Source organism: Bombina bombina, chromosome 3, assembly GCF_027579735.1.
Source record: "Bombina bombina isolate aBomBom1 chromosome 3, aBomBom1.pri, whole genome shotgun sequence".
Lineage (NCBI taxonomy): Eukaryota > Metazoa > Chordata > Amphibia > Anura > Bombinatoridae > Bombina > Bombina bombina.
In genome coordinates this window covers 282,583,721-282,607,436 of record NC_069501.1, presented here as the reverse complement: position 1 = coordinate 282,607,436, position 23,716 = coordinate 282,583,721, and the positions used below count along the sequence as shown (strand labels likewise).

The window sequence follows — 23,716 nt, the reverse complement described above, 5'->3', positions numbered from 1 at the left end:
TCTTCAGCAAACAATAACAAGAGAATGAAGCAAATTTGATAATAGAAGTAAATTGGAAGGTGGTTTAAAATTGTATGTTCTATTTGAATCATGAAATAAAATGTTTGGGGTTTCCCGTCCCTTTAACTTTATATTAATTACTGCACAGTAGTTTCTATATGGTTAGACAAATTAACATTTTGGAATCTGGATTAAGTCATATACCAAAATATTAAAGGCTGGACATTCTAAGGTTGTCATGGGTAATATTTACAAAAATGGTAGCAATTCCACCCCACTGCAACATTTTCAGTAGAGGTATAGGCACATAGCAATAGGTTTACTGAGATGTAAAAACAAAATTAGGGATTTGGTGGGAAGCAACCAAGACGTCAAAGTAAAACTAAATTAGGAAACATCGCCCTACACATTACAAACTGGTTACCTCTTGTTTGAAAAAGCAGCTTGATGGGAGACCCCTTCTTCAGTTCTGTCTTCACCCAGACCCTGTATATCAAAAGCAAAAAACAGGAAATGTTTAACAATGCATTTTCATTTGATTTAGGATGATCTGGTTATTTAAGAGCTACACATTACTGTGTTATAAGAAACAAAACTCTTTCACTGCACAACAATAATAATTTAAGGGACACTGAACACAAATTTTTTTTATTTTCGTGATTCAGATAGAGCATGCAATTTTAAGCAACTTACTAATTTACTCCTATTATTAATTTTTCTTCGTTCTCTTTGCTATCTTTATTTGAAAAATAAGGCATCTAAGCTTTTTTGGTTTTAGAACTCTGAATAGCACTTTTTTTATTGGTGGATGAATTTATCAACCAATCAGCAAGGACAACCCAGGTTGTTCACCAAAAATGGGCTGGCAGCTAAACTTACATTCTTGCATTTAAAATAAAGATACCAAGATAATGAAGAAAAAAAATTTGATAATAGGAGTTAATTAGAAAGTTGCTTAAAATGTCATGCTCTATCTAAATCACGAAATAAAAAACTTGGGTTCAGTGTCTCTTTAAACAAACAGATCTTTTCTAGTGGATGTGTTGGATTTGCAAGATTCCACCTAAAACAATGATAATACCACTACAGAAAGTGATCTGAAGTCAGTTAGGTACTCTGGCTGGAATCTGCATTTTGTTACTATGCTTTGCAACCATAAATGATATTGTATTGTATATAAGTAACTAAAAAGCATACAAATACAAATATAAGGAACATGTATAGATTGGAAAAGTATTGTCCTCCACAAAGAATCTCTACTGGTGGAATGGAGGGGGCACCAATGCAGCAGCTCTGTTAAAAAGACATCTAGAAAATGATACCACAACAGAACTACTTCTAGACTCACCCTCGGCAACACCCCTGATACTCCTGCAAAGAGGCAGAGGAAAAACCTGAAAACAGAATAAAACCGATGCATTATTAATGCTATACACAGACGTAGTAAAAAGGCACTTTGTAATATCACACAGAACACACATACTAACATAGGAAAAAACAAAACACACACAAAATCTAAAACACATTGAGTGGACTAGTAACTTTTCCCTCTGGGCTATTATCTTTCAATCCCTGACTAGTAAACTATATAGTAATATTGAGTATAAGTATATAGTGTGTGTATTTCTGTACCTGTTCCGCTTGTGAAGTTAGAAAATGTCACCAGAAGGCCAAAGGCGTCCCCCACGATGTATACAACCTGCAATAGCTCTGTGGTTCCTGTAATCTGTGTGTTTCATCTGCACACTACACAGACAAGATACTACTCAACTCTGAGTCTAGAAGTGTCTCTAAAAGCTACAAACTTCTCCCATGCATTCATGCAATACTAATATGTACTCAGCATGATCTGTTACAGTTAGTCAATACTCAAGTCACTTCTCAGAGTTTATAGTATGCAATAGCTATCAATATCATCTAATATTGAATGCTACAATTACATTATTCGTGAAGATCCCCTCATTTTTTTTCTGTTCTCTATATTTTTGTTTTTGTTTTCATAATCCAAATATGACCATACTGTTATTCGTAATGACCCTTTTCTCACTCCAATTTTGCCCACATCACTACCGCCATAAGCACACACCTCAAACTGGAAAACAAATTATTAATCACCAAGGCTTGCTCTGTTGCCATAACTTATCTGCCGAATGCTGGTGGAGAGTTATAAAAAACAGTCCCCCTACCCCCACCTCACAAAATTATAAAGTATTCCCATTCCCTTTATGGCCAATCAAAAATGATGTCCACATTCCTATTCCTTATGTTACTTGCTCTTGCAAATGACAGAGTCTAACCCTGGTCCCCCAACGAATTCCATTCCTAGCCTTCCAGCTAAAAAAGGCCTCTCCTTTGTGCACTGTAACATCCGCAGCTTACTACCAAAAATCAATGCACTGCAAGCATGGTGTTCACATTACAAGCCCAAAATAATTGTGATCTCTGAATCCTAGCTAACCGCAAAAATACCTGACTCTGCCATTGCTATACATGGGTATTCATGCCATAGAATTGACAGAGCAAAAAGAGGAGGCGGCATTGTAATTTATGTTGACAATTCCATAAAGTTCACCCCCTTACAAAAATCTAGCTCTCCTGCCACCTTCGATTTCCTTTCTGGCACAATTGAGATCCCGTGCAGTAAATCAATCATTGTTGCAGGAATCTACCGTCCACCTAGCTCCCCTGTGCATTCCCTTTCTGACATAGCCCATCTCCTTAGTGAAACCATAGCTCAAACCCCAAAAAGTGAAATTTTGGTCTTTGGAGATTTTAATATTGATTGGCTGAATCCCAAAAACAATAGTTATTGCTCATCATTTAAGACTTTGCAGCTAACGCAATTAATCTCCTCCCCAACTCGCATAAACATTAAAAGTCATAACCACACCCTCCTCGATTGGACTCTCTCCACTTCCCCTGACTGAATCCAGGAGGCAGGTGTTCTCCCTAACAGTTTCAGTGACCACTGCTTAGTATACTGCGTGCGCAAAATAAGGGCTACTAAATCCTTTCCCAAAGTTAAAAGCACCAGGTCCTTCAAAAAATGTAATCTTCAATCATTTCTAAATGACATCAAGAACCTCCCCTGGCACAGATTAAACCTAATTCCAGATTTAGACTCTGCAGTTGAATTCCTTCTGTCCGAACTCCTACAAGTTTGGAATTTGCATGCCCCGCTGCTTAAGGTGAGAGTAAAAGGAGCGCATATGAATTGGATCACAGCTGACCTCATTCAAATGTACCAATTTCGGGATTCATTGTGGTCAAAGTTCAAGCATACTGGCTCTATGAACGATCACTGTGTATATAGAAAATGGCGAAATATATGCACTAAACAAACAAAATTGGCCAAGGCCCAATATTTCTATGAAAATCTGAAAAATAACATATCTAACCCTAGAAAGTTTTGGAAAGTCATAAATAACTTACACACTCCCCCAATTCATTCCCAACCCTCCACTGTCAAAGTGGATAACCAAACCCTGCAACTTCCCTTAGAAGTAGCAAATGCCTTTAACAATTATTTTGTCGGATGCTCCACCACCCTGATTGACAAACTAATAAATGACACGCATCCTGAAACTACAAATGTGGATCAGGCCCCACTAAATCTACAAAGACCAAATATAGATAAGTTCAATTTTAGACCTGTACCCATCAATGTCGTTAAGAAACACCTTAATAATCTAAAAATGAAAAACCAGTCTGGACCTGATCAAATCCCAGCAATGCTGTTGAAACTCAGCGCGTCAGCAATTGCTAAACCTGTCACAACCCTAATTAACGAATCCTTGGTGTCTGGATACATACCCAAACTTTGGAAGACTGCCTATCTATAAAAGTGGTGAGTTAACCATGGTTACTAACTATCGCCCAATATCATTGCTCCCAGTATTGTCAAAAATCTTAGAAAAATGCGTCCATATGCAACTATGTGAGTATTACCAACAATCTAGCTATATGACCCCTGTTCAATCGGGTTTTCGCCCGAATCACTCCACTACAACTGCCCTCCTAAAAGTTTGCAATGACATCCAAACTGGCATGGAACAAGGAGACCTAACTGGAGCTATTTTTCTTAATTTTGCAAAGGCCTTTGACACAGTAGACCACAACATACTACTGCTCAAACTAAAAAAACTCAGGTATTGGTGATCGTCTGCTAACCTGGTTTCGATCATATGTATCGGTCCGATCACAGTATGTCTACATTTCTGACAGTGACTCCCTCCCTCTCCCAGTCACGTGTGGTGATCCCCAAGGTTCCATTCTCGGCCCCCTACTATTCACATTATTTATAAATGATCTACCAAATGTCTGCAAATCCTCAACTGTACACATGTACGCAGACGACACGGTAATCTATGCAAACAAACCCGATCTGCCGCAGCTTGAGGCAGTGCTCCAAGACCAGTTCACAGAGGTAGAAAAGTGGATCTCAAAAAAACAAACTCTTCCTAAACACTGACAAAACTGTCACAATGATCTTTGGAACGGTACCTAAATTACGCAAACTACAAAAATCCAATCTACGCATTAAAACAAAATCAAATGGCACACTGACCGCAGTCCACTCTTTCAAATACTTGGGTATGTTGTTAAACCCCAATCTATCTTTTGGCCTCCACATAGAAAAACTTGCATCTAAACTATCTAAAACAAGGTGCCCTGTACAGAAACAAATCCTGCCTCAGCCCTACAGTAAAGGAAAAGATTGTACAGCAAATGCGGATGCCAATCTTGGATTATGGAGATGTAGTATATGCACCAACACCGCAAACTCACCTTAATAAACTTAATACACTGTATAATTCGTTCTGCCGCTTTGTGCTACAATGTAACTACAGGACCCACCATTGTGACATGCTAAAATAACTAAACTGGCTGTCACTAGAATCCTCATGCACCCTCCAGCTTTCCTGCTGTGTGTTTAAGAGCCTTTCTGGGAAGCTCCCACCCTACCTGAGCAGTATGCTCTCCCCGGCTGTTCCCACCTCCCATAACCTCCGATCCAGTACCAGCACATTATTTAGCTTGCCTCAATACAAAAAGAAAGCAGCTCGATCCTCCTTTTCCTACAGAGCACCACAATTATGGAACGAACTCCCGCACACTTTAAAACCTTTCCCAAGTCTAAAATCCTTTAAGAGATCCCTCTCTACATATATCAAAACAGAATGCACCTGTCATGGTCGATTTTATATTTCCTACCTGTTGTATGTTAAATTCTGCATATGTTATGTATTAACCCCTTAACGACTGAGGACGTGCAGGGTACGTCCTCAGAAAAAAGGCAGTTAACGCCTGAGAACGTACCCTGCACGTCCTCAGTGTGGAAAGCAGCTGGAAGCGATCCTGATCACTTCCAGCTGTTTTCCGGTTATTGCAGGATGCCTCGATATTGAGGCATCCTGCAATAACATTTTTTACCCCTCCGGTGCAGAGAGAGCCACTCTGTGGCCCTCTCTGCACCGGACATCGATGGCCGCATTCGTTGGTGGGTGGGAGCTGAAGTGGGAGGTGGGTGGGCGGCCATCGATGGCTTCTTGGTCAGAGAGGGGGGCGGGATCGTGGGCGGTATCGCCGGGGGGCGCGCACGGGCGCGGGGAGGGAGCGGGTGGGAACCACTTACACTACAGAAACGTTTTTTTTTATTAATGGGGAGAAAGGAGGGAAAAAAATCCCTGATTAAAGTCATCTAAGGGATCTGGGAGGGGGATTAGTCTTGGGGGGGGGGGGGGGGAAGCTACACTGCAGAAAAACCAAAAATTAAAAAAAATAAAGACATTTTTACATGCAAACTGGGTACTGGCAGACAGCTGCCAGTACCCAAGATGGCCCCCAATAAGGCAGAGGGGGAGGGTTAGAGAGCTGTTTTGGGGGGGATCAGGGAGGTTGGGGGCTAAGGGGGGGAATCTTACACAGCAGCATATGTAAATATGCTATATATATAAAAAAAGGATACCTTTTATTTTAGTACTGGCAGACTTTCTGCCAGTACTTAAGATGGCGGGGACAATTTTTGGGGTGGGGGAGGAAAGAGAGCTCTTTGGGAGGGATCAGGGGGTCTGATGTGTCAGGTGGGAAGCTGATCTCTACACTAAAGCTAAAATTAACCCTGCAAACTCCATACAAGCTACCTAATTAACCCCTTCATTGCTGGGCATAATTCACGTGTTGTGCGCAGTGGCATTTAGCGGCCTTCTAATTACCAAAAAGCAACACCAAATCCATATATGTCTGCTATTTTTGAACAAAGGAGACCCCAGAGAAGCATTTACAACCATTTGTGCCATAATTGCACAAAATGTTTGTAAATGATTTCAGTGAGAAATCTAAAATTTTGAAAAATTTTACGTTTTTCTTTATTTGATCGCATTTGGCGGTGAAATGGTGGCATGAAATATACCAAAATGGGCGTAGATCAATACTTTGGGTTGTCTACTACACTACACTAAAGCTAAAATTACCCCAAAAAGCTCCCTACATGCTCCCTTATTAACCCCTTCCCTGCTGTGCATAATACACGCATTGTGCGCAGTGGCATTTAGCGGCCTTCTAATTACCAAAAAGCAACGTCAAAGCCATATATGTCTGCTATTTCTGAACAAAGGGGATTCCAGAGAAAAATTTACAACCATTTATGCCATAATTGCACAAGTTGTTTGTAAATAATTTCAGTGAGAATCCTAAAGTTTGTGAAAAAATTTGTGAAAAAGTGAACAATTTTTTTTATTTGATCGCATTTGGTGGTGAAATGGTGGCATGAAATATACCAAAATGGGCCTAGATCAATACTTTGGGATGTGTTCTAAAAAAAAATATATACATGTCAAGGGATATTCAGGTATTCCTGACAGATATCAGGGTTCCAATGTAACTAGCGCTCATTTTGAAAAAAAGTGGTTTGGAAATAGCAAAGTGCTACTTATATTTATTGCCCTATAACTTGCAAAAAAAAAAGCAAAGAACGTGTAAACATTGGGTATTTCTAAACTCTGGACAAAATTTAGAAATGATTTAGCATGGGTGTTTTTTGGTGGTTGTAGATGTGTAACAGATTTTGGGGGACAAAGTTAGAAAAAGTGTGTTTTTTTCCATTTTTTCCTCATATTTTATATTTTTTTTTATAGTAAATGATAAGATATGATGAAAATAATGGTATCTTTAGAAAGTCCATTTAATGGCGAGAAAAACGGTATATAATATGTGTGGGTACAGTAAAAGAGTAAGAGGAAAATTACAGCTAAACACAAACACTGCAAAAATGTAAAAATAGCCTTGGTCCCAAATGGACAGAAAATGGAAAAGTGCTGTGGTCATTAAGGGGTTAATATTGTTTTGTATTATTGTACACCCTATTGTATCAATGCAATGTTTTGTGGAGCCAGGACATACTTGAAAACGAGAGAAATCTCAATGTATCCTTCCTGGTAAAATATTTTATAAATAAATAAATATTAAACTTACACATTTGTGCCATACTTTTACAACACTATAAATTACACAAATTCACAATTTTGATCTTAACAGTAAAATGATGCATTGTTTTGGTTTCACAATGAAGAATTCTGCATATGCCGACATGATCAAGGGCCTCAACACTATAGTTAAAACACATCTGATAATTTAAAAAGGGACATAAAAACACTATTTTCTCACATGATTCAGACAGTGCACACCATTTAAAACATATTTTCCAATTTACTTCTATCATCAAATTTGCTTCATTCCCTTGGTATTCTTTGTTGAGGGAGCAGAAATGCAATACTGGAAGCTAGCTGTATACACTGAGCCATCACTAGAGGCAAATAAATGCAGCCACCAATCAGCCGCTAGCCCCCAGCAATGCATTGCTGCTCTTGAGCCTACTTAGGTATGCTTTTCAACAATAGGATACCAAGACAATGAAGCAAATTTGATAACAGAAGAAAATGGTTAAAGGGACAGTCTAGTCCAAAATAAACTTTCTTGATTCAGATAGGCATGTAATTTTAAACAACTTACTTTTATCACCAATTTTGCTTTGTTCTCTTGGTATTCTTAGATGAAAGCTAAACCTAGGTAGGCTCATATGCTAATTTCTTAGACCTTGAAGGTCGCCTCATATGAATACATTTTGACAGTTTTTCACTACTAGAGAGAATTTGTTCATGTGTGTCATATAGATAACATTGTGCTCAAGCACGTGAAGTTACCTAGGGGGCAGTTTGCAGAGGCTTAGATACAAGGTAATCACAGAGGTAAAAAGTGTATTTATATAACGGTGTTGGTTATGCAAAACTGGGGAATAGGTAATAAAGGCATTATCTATCTTTTTAAACAATACAAATTCTGGTGTAGACTGTACCTTTGTTGTTGTTTACAATTGCACACTATCTGAATCATGAAAGAACATTTTTGGGGTTTATGTCCCATTAAGACCTAAAGTAGTATTACACCAATAAAAAAAAAAAAAAAAAAAACTATAAATGACTACATTACCAAATTTAGACAGCCTATAAAATAATAGTATTTTACATTTATCAGGTATAAAACCTTAACAATCTGTGTTCATATATGAACTAAACTTTTCATAGTCAATTTCTCTTTGTACACACTATTGAAATAAAGTCAAAATCTGATCAAAATAGGACATACTGAGAATACTTTGGTACATAGAGAAAACCTAATTAAACCATAAATGCATGAAAATCTATATTTATATTCAAACCATTAGGGTTTAAACAACCTAATAAGTGAATCAATTTAGTTTCACTTTGAGCTCAATTAAACTCTGTTTAGGTTTATTCTTCAGAGAAATCAAATACCAGCAGCAGAGTATAAAATGTATGAGAACATTATCATTTATGTTTATTATTGTATATAAAATAGCATGTGTTCTTTGGTGTCATAACTCATCAAAATTAACCGAGCTTTCTTCATTAGTGGAAGTGTAATGTGTACACTGACAATATCTAGTATTTATAATCAGATTTAAGGGGATAAATAAATACTACCTTTAATTCTGTTTAACCCCTTTATGCCGCCGTTAGTATGTTTTATGCCGTCCTAACCGCAATGGGCTTTAACATCGGCCAGCATGGAGCCTCCTACCTTAAATGGTGTCCTGCAGCCTCCCTCTTTGATGCAAGCTAGAATCGGACTGGGGCGCGTGCCTAGCAGAGTAGGCAGTATCCACAATCCGATCCTGGTCTTGAAAACACAAATGATCGCGTGATTTAATTTTTACAGCAAGCGCTTACTTCGGAACTTTGTTCCGATCTAAGCACTTACACCCCGGCATGAAGGTGGAGAAAAAAAAAAGGAAAATCAGGAACAGAAAAAAAAAACAAAAAAAAAACACAACTACACACATGAAAAAACAACAACATCCCTGTAAGTGAATATGGGACACTTGGTGCTTTGCTCACTTTTTAGCTTTGGTACTGTTGGGATAATCCACAACCATTCCTCCAGTAAATCCAGCGCGCATAGCCTGTGCTGTGACCAACTCTAGCTACAGAAAGAAGAAATCGTGAATATAGAAAAAGATTAGTGGGAGGAAGATAAAGGGAGCAGTCATTTAGTGAAATCAGAAAGGAAAGGGAGATTTTACTAAATTGCCACTTTCTAACCTGATCAGCATTTTCTGGATACAGCTGCAGAACAGCCCGTGCCCCTCGAGCCTGCAAAACACAGCAAGATGGATGAGGAAAGGATTTCATTCATTTCTACACAATACGTCAATAAAGAATCAGGACTGATACAAGCTTATATAATATCCTATCTAATGCATGATAGCTTGTAATACAAGGTAAAAGTTAAACTATTTCCCAGTAAGAAAAATGGCTCTGAAGATGATCACAAAATAACCATAAAGTAGGAAGGAAAAAGGTAGAAAAAAATTGTACATCAACATATGTAACCATACGATGACACTAAATGAATTATCATCATCATCATCATCAGGTATTTGTAGAGTGCCAACAGATTCCGCAGCGCTGTAAACATAGTCGGTATACAAGATAGCTTTTGTAGGGATCAAGTGGGTAGAGGGCCCTACCGAGAGTTTCACTGTTTTAGTCGGCTCTTATGAAGGCGATCTGCAAACAGCTGAGCTCATAGGCTTACATTCTATGGGGTTCAAGGGGAAAGCAATGGAGTTAGGAAAGGTTAGTGTTGGTTGTAAGTATCCCTGAATAGTAGAGTTTTTATGGAGCGCTTGAAGCTGTTAAAACTAGGGGAGTCTTGTGGAGCGAGGCAGGGAGTTTCACAAGATGGGGGCCAGTCTGAAGAAGTCCTGTAATTGGGAATGTGAGGAAGTAACAAGAGAGGAGGAGAGGAGGAGATCCTGAGCTGATCGAAGGGGACGGGAGGGAGAGTATCTGGAGACAAGTTCTGAGATGTAGGGGGAGCAGTGCAGTTGAGAGCTTTGTATGTCAGAGTGAGAATTTTGTGTTTATTTCTAGAGGCAAGAGGAAGCCAGTGTAGGGATTGGCAGAGAGGTGCAGCAGATGAAGAGCGACGAGTAAGGAAGATGAGCCTGGCAGAGGCATTCATAATGGATTGTAAAGGAGCTAAGCGGCAGCTAGGTAGACCAGAGAGGACGGAGTTGCAGTAGTCGAGGAGGGAAAGGATGAGAGAGTGGATTAAAATCTTAGTTGTGCTAAAAATAAATACACAGAGCGCCTCCTTAAAGGCTAAGACACTAGTAGTGACAAGATTATTTAAATAAAAAATATATTGAAATTCTATAGGGGTATATAAAATATTTTATAAGCTACTTATAGCTAAAATATACAAACAAGATACAAAAGTGGATCCACTTAAAATTAACAATAAAATATGCATTTATCTATATAAAAAACAATACAATTGTGGTTAAAAACCACAACAATATACAATCTTAATCACAAAATAAATTACAATAAAACAGCTGTTGATGGTTGGATAAAAAATATAAATATATAAAAACATCAATTTACTGACAACAACAACATGGACACCTACTCAGTAAATTATAAAATATTTTATATACCCCTATAGAATTTCAATATATTTTTTATTTAAATAATCTTGTCACTACTAGTGTCTTAGCCTTTAGGTGGAAGCGGCAGCCTTTAGCAAAGGACTGAATGTGAGGAGTGAAGGAAAGATCTGAGTCAAGTGTGACCCCAAGACATCAGGCATGCGGGGTAGGGGTAATGATGGAATTATTAACAGTTATAGAAATTTTGGAGGTGGAGACATTGGAAGAAGGGGGAAAAATAAGGAGTTCAGTTTTGGAGAGATTTAGCTTAAGGTAGTGTGAGGACATCCAAGATGAGATATGAGAAAGACAGTTAGTGACACAGGTTAGTAAGGAAGGAGGTAGGTCTGGTGCAGAGAGGTAGATTTGGGTGTCATCGGCATACAAATGATATTGAAACCCATGGGACTTTATTAAGGAACCTAATGAGGACGTGTAGATTGAAAAGAGAAGGGGACCGAGGACAGAGCCTTGAGGTACCCCAACAGAAAGTGGTAACGGGGCAGAGGATGCTCCGGAGAAGGCTACACTAAATATACAGTTAGTCAGATAGGAAGAGAACCACAAGAGAGCCGAAGGATTGGATTGAATTAATGAGTTAGTGTCATGCAATAGTGATGTATCCTTTACGTCAGATAAGCAGACCTAGTAATAAATTCCTCAGTACAGCAACCACTGAATAAAGAGGACTTCTCAGAGAGTTACTAAAAACATAACGTAAAACAAGCTTAAACCTTTAGATGTTGTGTATATCAAAACAGCTATCGCATTGACCTGTTTGGCTAAATATAACCATTTAACCTTAAAGAAATTAACATGTCCATGTCCAGGTGTGGATTGCTACCGGGGCCAAAACTTAGCAAGAGATTAGCCAGGGAGGTGTCCTCAGTGGAATTGTCAAGTTTACACACCGGGCAGAATTAGGACTCTTATGGAGTTTAACCTTCACCTTCTTTTTTGCATATCTGGGAAATAAGGGATCGCTAAATTTTCTCTCCTGCTCCCAAAGTGGTTGATACCCGCTTCTGAAACATGTAAAGTGAGTTCTCTGTGGCAGGGATAAGCTAGATAGCATACAAGACTCAAGGGGAAAGTATCCGGTTTATGAAGGCTTCCTTCCATTGCTGTTGCCCAGTAGGGTTGGTTATCTGATTTCCAATGTGTCAGTCCAATAGGCATAGAATAGTCACAGGTCAGCTCACCGGGCACAGCGGACAGATCCGCCAGCCCCGCAGCGATCGGCCGCCTCACCGCAGATGCCGACTTCACCACCATTAGCCCATGAGGATGATCATGCGATGGACCCATCTCTTTAGGAAGAGCGCCCTGAAGGTAGTGTTCTCTGATATCATTGAATGTAGAATGAGTCTCCTGCTGTCCACATACAATGTATCCCTCAGTTTCCTGCCCCAGAGCCTTTACACCCCCTGGACTCGCAATTGCTCTGTCACAGGGCATAAGCTTGTATATGGTGTCTCACTCAGATGTGAAGCAGACCAGGAGGCTACTGAAATGAGCCTTTAGCAGATGGGAGATAGCGGTTACTAATTCATCGCCACAGATTGCCATAATGTCACTACAGTGATACCATGGGTTTATAGTAATGTAGACCCACTAATAAATAATAAAATGATCTAATTATGCGTTAACTGCTGCAAAGAGGTAAAGCTCCAGAACAGCAATGCACTACTGGGAGCTAGCTGAACACATCTGGTGAGACAATGGCAAGATGCATGTGTGTGTAGTCACCAGTTCGTTCCCAGTACTGAATTCTTGCTCATGAGCATACCTACATATGCTTTTCAACAAAGGATACTCATAACATTATATAATAGTCGTTTCTTTAAATAACATGCACTATCTGGCTTTAATACTTTAAAACATTTTAGTTTTTTTTATGTTTGTTTTTAAAAGTTAAAAATTAAAGAAGTAAAACCATCTTAAGCCATCTCAGTATTATTATATACATTAAACACACACATTTTGCTTTACTAAAGGCATGTTGTAATGGAAATGCATAGCTTATTCCATGGCATGAAGACAACCTACATCCACAAACTTTGATGGTGAATAAATGAATGAGTTTGAAGGGATAATGGATTAAGCTTAATACAGTTAAATGAACAGTTCCTGAACCTTATAATGCAGTTAATGTGATTGATTGTGTGACCTTTAGATAAAGCATGGAAACCTAGGACCATTTATTCTGAAGATAAACTTACCAGTGCAGAATACAGTGTGGAGAAGAAACGAAACAGACGTCGAGGTGGACTGTGTATCTTTTTATTGGCATTACAGAGCCACTGTAGAGCTGAAATACTGAAAGCAATAAGATGGTTAAGATACCCTACATATCAAAATAAGCTAAAACCTTACATTAAAAACAAACACACCACACACACATAAAACATAGCAATTGTTGAAAGTACACGCCAGCTTCACAGACAAGCTTATTAGTTCCATTAATACAATGGAGACAAGCAAATAAGGACCCCTTATATATCTTACCTGACACATCCATCAAAGGTTCCAGGACGGAAAGGAATTCCTTGTCCCATGTCTCCAAGGAGAAGATCCCCTTCTACCTCGCGTTCTAATGCAACATCTGTACAGAGAAAAAGGAAAAAATACTTACAGGATGTAGAGAATAACACAAAAAGCATATGATAAAAATTAAGATATGGCAAACCTAGCATAGCAGGACTGATATCGATCCCAACCCAGTGATGTCCTTGCTCAGACATATAATCTCCACTCAGACCAGAGCCACATCTGTTATAAAAAAAAAATAATAATGCTAAAAAGAAGAAAATTTGGCAGCACTTTACTGCTCCAGTAATTATGAAAATAATACTTGCATCAGCAACTGTTTATCAGTTCTAATCTATGTTGGAGTCTTACATATCTCCTAGCAGAGGTGGAACACGCTCACATCTGTTAGAAGATCTAGATCTGAGATTACCAGTCCCTTTCTAGAGATGAATATACCAAAAATGACTACCTTAGAGTAGACTAGAGACAAACATTTTCAAAACCATTTGTTATATAACCAAATTCAAATATATACTGGACACAAGCCCATCAGTGCTGTAAGTTCAGCTGAGGGTTTTTTATTATAGAACTGTTTTTACAAAATGGTATAAAGTAGTAAACTGTAGTAATATAGATGTAGTGTCTTGTTAAAAATACCTCTTGTAAAGTACAATTTCTTAACCCCAGTGTGCCACAGTTTCCTGACATACAAGCAGCACCAAACTCTGTTGACTTCTTATCTTCCTTTGAGTTGGTGGTCTGTTCTGCCCACCTCACACAAACACTGCAGTGTACACTATGGTAGCTATCACTAGTTAGTGACAATTACATGCTCAGTGCTAGAAACTGACTTTTTTTAGATAACCTCTTTTGCGGGGAACTCATTAGCAAGTGGACTCACCGCCCGCCCCCCCCCCCCCCCGTCACATCTACTCTATATTTTTCTGTCAGACCTATCACCAAATGTTTATAACATGACTAGGTCCCCAAATCCAGTCCCCCAAGTTTAATTAAGACATGGTTTGAGGACTTGGTTTCCTGGAAATTAAAGAATTTGTTTGAGGGCTAATATGGACACCCATGGTTTAAGACAATAAAAAAGGACATTAAAAGTCAAAAGTAAACGTTCATAATTCACGCACAGCATATAACTGTATACAAATTTGCAATGCACTTCTATAATCAAGTTTTGAAAATATTTGTTTAAGGGCATACACGTGTCCTGGGTATTGTATGGCAGCAGCATTTGCAACAATAAGTTATCATAAACACATAATGTTCAATAATGTATACAATTATTAATTCTTAAACTGGACAGCTGAGTAAAATTACAGAAAGGGGGGGGGGGGTATTTTATGCCCCATTAAGGAATACCAATAAAAATTTAACTTATACAAAACCACTTACCCTACGTCCAGCAAGAAGCAAGGTTGATTCTCTGGTAAACAAAGAAGCTCCACTGCCCTTTCTGACATTTGTGTTTGAATCTCAATCATACGGGAGCTATATTAAAGATAAAAAAAGAAAAAACACATTTATCAAAACATAGAGCAAAGAAGAAACCAAGTGTGTTTAAAAAAAGAAAGAATTTGTTTTCTTACTTCTGGGTATATTTTCTTGCTTCATCTTCATTGTAAAACTACAAAAAAAAAAGAAAAAAAAAAAAAAAAGGTGGTGACGGTCATATTTAATACATTTATTTAACCCCTTAAAAGGGACACTAAACCCACATTTTTTCTTTCATGATTCCGAAAGAGAATACAATTTTAAACAACATTCCAATTTATTTCCATTATCTAATTTGCTTTATTCTTTAGATATCTTTTGTTGAAGAAATAGCAATATACATGGGTGGGCCAATCACGAGGACTCTGTGCAGCGACCAATCAACAGCTACTAAGCATATCAAGATATGCTTTTCAGCAAAGCATACTATGAGAATAAAGGAAATTAGATAATAGAAGTAAGTTAGAAAGTTGTTTAAAAATTGCATGCTCTTTCTTAATCATTAAAGAAAAAAATGTGTATTTCATGTCCCTTTAAGGCCAGAGTTTTTTTCCCAGTTTCTGTTCTTAAAGGGACATAATACTCATATGCTAAATCACTTGAAACTGATGCAATATAACTGTAAAAAGCGGACAAGAAAATATCACCTGAGCATCTCTATGTAAAAAAGGAAGATATTTTACCTCACAATTTCCTCAGCTCAGCAGAGTAAGTTCTGTGTAAAAAGTTATACTCAGCTGCAGGTAAAAATAAATAAATAAAAAAAAATGAAGAAATGAACAGCAGCCAATCAGCATCAACAGTGCTGTGGTCATGAACTCTTTCACTGTGATCTCACTTAACTCTCATAAGATTTCATAGTAAACTTCCTTAAACTGAATAGAGAAATAAGATGAGTGTGCACGTAAGCTCACTCCCTTAGCTGTCCCGGGACAGACATACTGATTTGCAGCTTAGAAGTTCTTTACAATGGGATGTGGCTACTGAGGAACTTTTGAGGTAAAATATCTTTCTTTTTTACATAGAGATCAGGTGATATTTTCTAGTCAGCTTTTTACAGCTATACTGCATCAGTTTCAAGTGTTTAAACATTTGGGTATCATGGCCCTTTAAAGGGACAGTCTAGTCCAAAATAAACTTTCGTGATTCAGATAGAGCATGTAATTTTAAACAATTTTCCAATTTACTTTTATCACCAATTTTGCTTTGTTCTCTTGGTATTCTTAGTTGAAAGCTTAACCTAGGATGTTTATATGCTAATTTCTTAGACCTTGAAGGCCACCTCTTTTCAGAATGCATTTTGACAGTTTTTCACCACTAGAGGGTGTTAGTTCATGTGTTTCATATAGATAACACTGTGCTCATGCACGTGAAGTTATCTGGGAGCAGGCAATGATTGGCTAAGCTGCAAGTCTGTCAAAAGAACTGAAATAAAGGGGAAGTTTGCAGAGGCTTAGATACAAGATATTCACAGAGGTTAAAAGTATATTAATATAACTGTGTTGGTTATGCAAAACTGGGGAATGGGTAATAAAGGGATTATCTATCTTTTAAAACAATAAAAATTCTGGTGTAGACTGTCCCTTTAAATAGCTTAGGCAATTTTGCCCACTATTGATTGCACCTTAATAATCCACTCCCGTTAGCTTAACAAACACAGGCCTTTCTTGTGATACCTTATATGAGTACATAAAACAAAAGGAATTTAATACTGAAAAATGGGGCAAAAAAAAACAAAAAAACTTGTTTTACAGTTTTCTTTATACCAATTTCTACAAAACAATGGGTAGCTAAAGAAAGAAACTTTAAAAAAAAAAAGTTATTATAATGTAAAATACCCCATATGTCTAGGTTTCCAGGTAATTTATAGTAAAGAGAGGCCAATACTACAAATATGGCATTATTGGTTTAAAGGACAGTAAAGTCCAAATTAAACTTTCATAATTCAGATAGGGCATGCAATTTTAAACAAATTTCCAATTTACTTTTATCATCAAATTTGCTTTGTACTCTTAGTATTCTTAATTGAAAAATAAACCTAGATAGGCTCCTATGCTAATTTCTAAGCCCTTGAAGGCCGCCTCTTATCGAAATGCATTTGACAGTTTTTTTTACAGCTAGAGGACGTTAATTCATGAGTGCCATATAGATAAATAACTCCACAGGCGTGAGCACAGTATTAAGAGTTAAAACTAATTGCCTGAAATGCAAGTCTGTCAGAAGATCTGAGATAAGGAGAAGCTTAGATACAAAGTAATCACAGAGGTAAAAAGTATATAAATATAACCATGTTGGTTATGCAAAACAGGGTTATGGTAAAAAAATGTGGGTGGAGTTTGACTATTGAAAAATAATTTCAGAAAAAATGATGTTAAATCCTTTATAAAAATGTTAAGACTTGGCTGATATGTTACTCTTAAGCAGCACAACAGAAATATCTTGTAGTTACAAGCCGTTTACTGTTTCTTTAAAAAGGAGGTCAACCAATTGAAAACTGCTACACAAAAGTATATATTTGTAGAATTTAGACACCCCAGGATATTTATCAAGAGGTATTGTTTAACCCTTTATCATCAAAAGCAGAAAACATTTAGGGGCTAAAACAAAACTTTATAAAATGTATCAAAAATGTTTTACAATACATGTTCACTGGGACAGAAAGGGCCAAGACAAACCATTGTCCCCAATTTAATTAATACTATTATCTAATTTGCTTCAGTCTCTTCATATCCTTTGTTGAAGGAGCAGTAATGAATTGCTGGGAGCTAGCTGAAAGCCAATGACAAGTGGCATTTATGTGCATCCACCAATTAACTTCTGAGCCTACCTAGGTATAATTTTGAACAAAGAATACCAAGAGAATGAAACAAATAAGAATAGCAATAAATTGGAAAGTTATTTAAAATTCACTTCCCTTTAAAAAGGTAGTGTTAGACATCCACTTCACCACTGTAATTGGCTTCAGCAGAAATGGATAGGAAGATAAGGAACCGAGCAACACAAAGATTTTGATAACATAATGGCAAAAACTAGCCTAGTTTAGTACAGTAACAAGTCCCGATTGGCTCCTCCAAACAAGGCAACCGGCAGGTGGAATTTGGCTATTGAAAAACAATCGCATCAACCAAGATGTAAATGCATTCAAAACTTTTTCAAACTCAACCACTGTGTTAAAGGGATAGAAAAGTCAAAATTAAAAATGTGCATGGGAGCATTTCAATTTTAAATAGAAGCATTTTTGCAATATACTTCCATTAGCAAAAATGCTTATAGTAAAACCTATTACTGTTTTTCAGCGGCATATGCACATATTCTGTGAGGGCCTGTGCACCAGCATTCAAACTCAGAGAGCTGGTGGTGGTGTGTATTGTGCCTGCAAAGATTTAAAGGGCCATGAAACACGTTTTCTTTCAAAATTCAGATAGAGCATACAATTTGAAACAAATTTACTTCAATTATCTAATTTGCTTTGTACTCTTGGTATCTTTTGTTGAAAAGAATATCTAGGTAGGCTCCGGAGCAGCAATGCACTATTGGGAGCTAGCTGCTGATTGGTGGCTGCACATATATGCCTCATCACTGGTTCACCCGATGTGTTCAGCAAGCTTCCTGTAGTATAATGCTGCTTCTTCAACAAAGAATACAAATGAAATGATGTAAATTTGCTAATTGATGTAAATTGGAAAGTTGTTTAAAATTGCATGCTCCATCTGAAACGTGAAAGATAAATTTTGGGTTTCATGTCCCTTTAATTTGTCATACAAGCCACCACTGACGCTCTGAGAAGGTGTAGTGTTTGCATACTGGCATATGCTGTTAAAAAATTTTTTGCTTCATTTCAATTTTAACATTTCTATCCGTTTATATTACTGAAAGACTAAAAGATCTTTTAAAATTACAAAGTGTTAATACTATCCCTTTAAGCTGTAATTTTTTTCTATTCAAAATTTGCCATAATAATATGGTATTCTACGTTGTCATTTATTGCCCATCTATAATGTAGACATTATTTATAAACAACAAAAATAGCATGACTTTGTAGGAAGGCAGATTCCTCCCCTAAACGGATAGTATACACCAAGTTTCATATAACTGCATGTAATAGACACTGTCATGAATACCTCATAATTGAGATGCTAATGGGTTAATTTTCTTACCCTGTGTGCTAAAAACATTTGTTTTTTTGTTTTTTTAAGAACTGTGTTGCTGTGTTTTTGTGTTAAAGGGACAGTCAAGTCCAAAAAAACTTTCATGATTTAAATAGGGCATGCAATTTTAAACAACTTCCCAATTTACTTTTATCACCAATTTTGCTTTGTTCTCTTGGTATTCTTAGTTGAAAGCTAAAACTAGGAGGTTCATATGCTAATTTCTTAGACCTTGAAGACTGCCTCTAATCTGAATACATTTTGACCACTAGAGGGCATTAGTTCACATGTTTCATATATATAACATTGAGCTCATGCACTTAAAGTGACCTAGGACTGAGCACTGATTGGCTAAACTGCATGTCTGTCAAAAGAACTGAAATAAGGGGCAGTCAGCAGAAGCTTAGATACAAGATAATTACAGAGGTAAAAAGTATATTAATATAACTGTGTTGGTTGTGCAAAACTGGGGAATGGGTAATAAAGGTATTATCTTCTGGTGTTGACTGTCCCTTTAATGGTTTTTCCCTTTGATTAGCCAGAACCCCTAATAAGCTTGTAAGAGGCACAAGATAACTTTATTGCCCCAACCTGTCAGCAAAGGGATTGATGAAACACAGGGTCTTTTTCAAAGAACTAACATGGGGTCATTGACAAGACAGCCAGCCTTGCAAATTAGTGCTTTTATAAGTAATAATGCCTCAAACATAAAGAATGTAATATATATGGTGTTTGGTATCAAAATACTCCTCAACATCATTAAGAGATTGCCTCTCTCTGTGTATATGAAATAGATGTACATAACAGAAATTATAAGGTGTTCTATCTTTTCAGGCAAAGATTTTTTTCCCTGCCATAGATACCTAAGCTAGGAAAGTATAAGGTTTTCTGTTATTTCTCCTTTTTATTTTAAAACTGTTTGCTTGTGTATAATTCTATTTGTTTTTTTATTAATAATGAACTGTGCATAAATTTTCGCATAATAAATCATTCAATTATTACGTTTTTTGCCTTTGTCTAATATGTGAACCTCGTTACTGAAAGAGACTGGTAGTATTATTACTGTGATTTTAGGTTATTTGTTTGCTAAATTGTATTCTGGGAGTTAAGTTGTTAGTCTGGGTTTTTCCTTAGGATTTCCCATAAATAAATCGTAAGTGGTGGCAGCTTAGAGATAGTTTTAGTTTAGTTTAGTTTGGGTAGCAGTAAAAGGGGAGTTTTGTGCATTTTTTTCTAAGTCTAGTACAGACTAGAGAGTTTTGTTAACCCTTGCACCCACTGAACTAAGTCACAGGCTTGCCTGGAGTGGCTGGACTGTGACAGATTAGTGAAAGTAGAACGTGTCTGTTAACCCTTTCTGGGCCAAACAAGAGACTGGCGCAGGGTTACAGACACTACTATAAAGAAGAATATGCACAGATACCGACATAAAAATCCAGTGTAAAACCTTTAAAAAAAAAAAAAAAAAAAAAACTTACTTAGAAGCTCCCAGTTTAACACTGTTGATAAGGTTAGGCTGAGACACCCCCTGAAAGACATTACACAACCAGGATTCTGTAGACATCAGTATACATCTAAAACTTTAGGACTTGGTAAGAAGCATTGTGGGGTTACATTGTCAGCTCCGGAGCGTGTAGAAGCTTGCTACATTACTGCTGTGGTTACCAGGTGCACAGTGAAATTAGGAAACAGCACAGCAGTGTCTGCTTCTGCTCAGTAATACTGCTGTGCTGACTTTAGCAGCTAACTTTTACTTTGTGCTGCTGTTATGATATAAACAAATATAGTTTTAATATATCAGCTCAGTTGTTCCCATTACTTAGTTCACATAAGACTGTCATGCCGGCCAGTGACTGGCTGTATTCAGCTATTTAGAGAGTGTGAGAAAACGCTAGCTCTGCTGTGAGTATTATGTAATTATACATAAGCACTGAATACACACCAAGGTCTTTCTCTATGCCAGATCAGTAAGGACGTTCCATGTCATCGTCATGGCGATAAAGCCCAGCGCTGTTAGGATGGCATGGTACGACAGAATGACGTTAAGGGGTTAACTAGTACACTTTTGTTTTTAAGTAAACTGTCCCTTAAGTCAAAACTAAATGTTCATGATACAGAGAGTATGCAACTGTCCAATTTTCTTCTATCACATTCTCTTTGTTCTTTGATATTCTTTATTGAAATAATAAGTAAACTGATAGGATTATGCACAGTCTTCAGCATTATTGCAATTTATATAGCATTGATATTAACATTGTTGCAAACACTGCTACCAGATGATTAAAGACACATGCACACTTCTGAGCTCACCTAGAATTACTCTACAACAAAGGATACCAAGAGAACTGAGCAAAATTGATAATAGAAGTCAACTTGAAAGCTCTCGGCAATACATTTAGTCTTAATTTTGACTTTATTGTCCCTTTAAAGGGCATTTAGCCCACATCCTTAGGAAGTGTAGAAACCTAAAATATGCAGGAAAAAAAAAACTTAAATTATGCTTACCTGGTCATTTTCTTTTCTTCAGATGGAAAGAGTCCACAGCTGCATTCATTACTTTTGGGAAATAAGAACCTGACCACCAGGAGGAGGCAAAGACACCCCAGCTAAAGGCTTAAATACTCATCCCACTTCCCTCACCCCCCAGTCATTCTGCTAAGGAACAAGGAACAGTAGAAGAAATACCAGAGTGAAAAGGTGCCAGAAGAATATAAAAATAAGAGACGCCCCACAGAAAAAATACCCATCTGAAGAAAAGAACATTATCAGATAAGCATAATTTATGGGGGTTTTTCATAAATAGAAAGAGTCCACAGCTGCATTTATTACTTTTGGGAGAACAATACCCAAGCTAGAGAGGACACTGAATGCAAAAACAGGTACAAGAAGCAGCCCATTCTGAGGGCACCAGGCCTGAAAACCCCTACCCAACAACATCCTGCTTCATCCGAAGCAGAGAACTGCTTTGAAAAAGAAAAGTAAAAGGCCCAAGAAACCTAAACGCATATAGTCCACAGCCTTGCTAGAGACCGCAGGAACTAGACTCGACTGAGTCAGCTTCCAAGAGACACCGTCCCCAGCAGTCGGTCTCCAAACAATACACCCCTTACTAAAGAAAGGGAACAAACTACCGTATTCTTCCACAAAGAAGAAAAGGCACGGCTTGTAAAGCCCGGCTAATCCCCCTTAAGGGACTCAAGGCGCTGCTCATTTTATCAACCTCGAAAGAAGGAAAGGCTGAAGCCCGACACTCCCCGGATGTGGGTGGAGCAGGTTGGACGCGCGTGTGGTCCTAGCGTTCGCTACTTACTAGGTGCTACTCGGTTACATACTGGGCCCTGGAGCAGGGACTGGTGTCAAGCCACTTGCGGCCCATTGGCTAGGGCCACTGCCGGAACTTTTTTTCTGTTGGTGCTGCAGAGCATAGGAAAATATCTTAAGGGATCTCAAGTGAAGGCTGCTAACATTTTCACCAGGAATTTCAGCAGGACATCATCAGTGGCAGAAACGGTGATATTTGAGTCACCCATTAGAGCCCCAGTCACCCCTGGCTACTATCACACCAGCCGAGCCATGTCTTGGTGCAAAGAACTACCACTCAGACGGCTGCTGGAAATAAGCAGTATATGCTACCTGCCATCGTCCCAGGACCCTGTGGTTGGGCTTGAGCGATAGATTGTGCGGTTACCCCCTGCACTCCATTTCACTCGCGTACTAGGGTAGGAGGTTATCTCTATACATGGTAGCATAGTGCCAATGAGGAGCGGCTGGGTTGTGTACACTGGGCAGAAGAAGTCTTTGGATGTATCAAGGAGATCCTGTGAATGCTGATGGATATACTGTGGCAGATAAGTAGACTGGCTTATGATATTTTATTGCACTTGCTAAGGGGCTTGACAGGCATATATTCTGTGGCATCTTGTTTAAAAAAGTCCTCTGATACAAGAGGGAAGTCTACTACTGGATGCATATTTGTATAAGGTTGCTGAGAGCATTTATATAGTAAACTTTATATGCTGGCTACAGATCTTTTTCTCATCTATAAGAAGCTACTGATGTGGGTTGCTCGAAACTTCTTCCTGTTAGTGTCAAGGACTTAACTTGTCTTAGACCTACAGGATACCATTGACAACGGATATAATTACACTGGCTGCTTGGGAACTGTAGAAGCCTGTCATAGTTTCCATCTGCCTTATTTCTCAGTTTTTGTCTCGGAGGGTTGTGCAACTGATATGCTAAACGCTGAATTGTTATTAATATTAACAGGTATTTGTAGAGCGCCAACAGGTTGAATGTAACACCTCAAAACTCTCTGAGCAGAACTATTGAATTTGTTATTATCTGTTTGATGGTTATTTAAGGTTTAGCTACGTGCTGAAAGACATTTATTTCTGATAATTAGGAAGCTCTTATGCACATTTTACACACTACACAACTTATTTAGTATTTTGCACTTAGTGTCTTATTTTTTGTAGAGGGAAAAACTAAATCCCTGTATTAAAAACAAAAAAACGGG

General features: G+C 37.8%; 1 protein-coding gene across 1 annotated transcript in view; it reads right to left on the bottom strand.

Moving 5' to 3' along the window:
* Positions 1–23,716, bottom strand: part of BUD23 (BUD23 rRNA methyltransferase and ribosome maturation factor) — a 39,967-nt gene that overhangs the window by 10,137 nt on the left and 6,114 nt on the right. The window contains exons 2-10 of the mRNA XM_053706324.1: positions 15,148–15,185; positions 14,954–15,049; positions 13,704–13,786; positions 13,523–13,619; positions 13,237–13,333; positions 9,621–9,671; positions 9,417–9,502; positions 1,349–1,394; positions 425–486 (exon numbers count right to left, since the gene is read on the bottom strand). Coding sequence (XP_053562299.1) covers positions 425–486; positions 1,349–1,394; positions 9,417–9,502; positions 9,621–9,671; positions 13,237–13,333; positions 13,523–13,619; positions 13,704–13,786; positions 14,954–15,049; positions 15,148–15,185 — 656 coding nt within the window. The remainder of the gene's footprint in view (positions 1–424; positions 487–1,348; positions 1,395–9,416; positions 9,503–9,620; positions 9,672–13,236; positions 13,334–13,522; positions 13,620–13,703; positions 13,787–14,953; positions 15,050–15,147; positions 15,186–23,716) is intronic.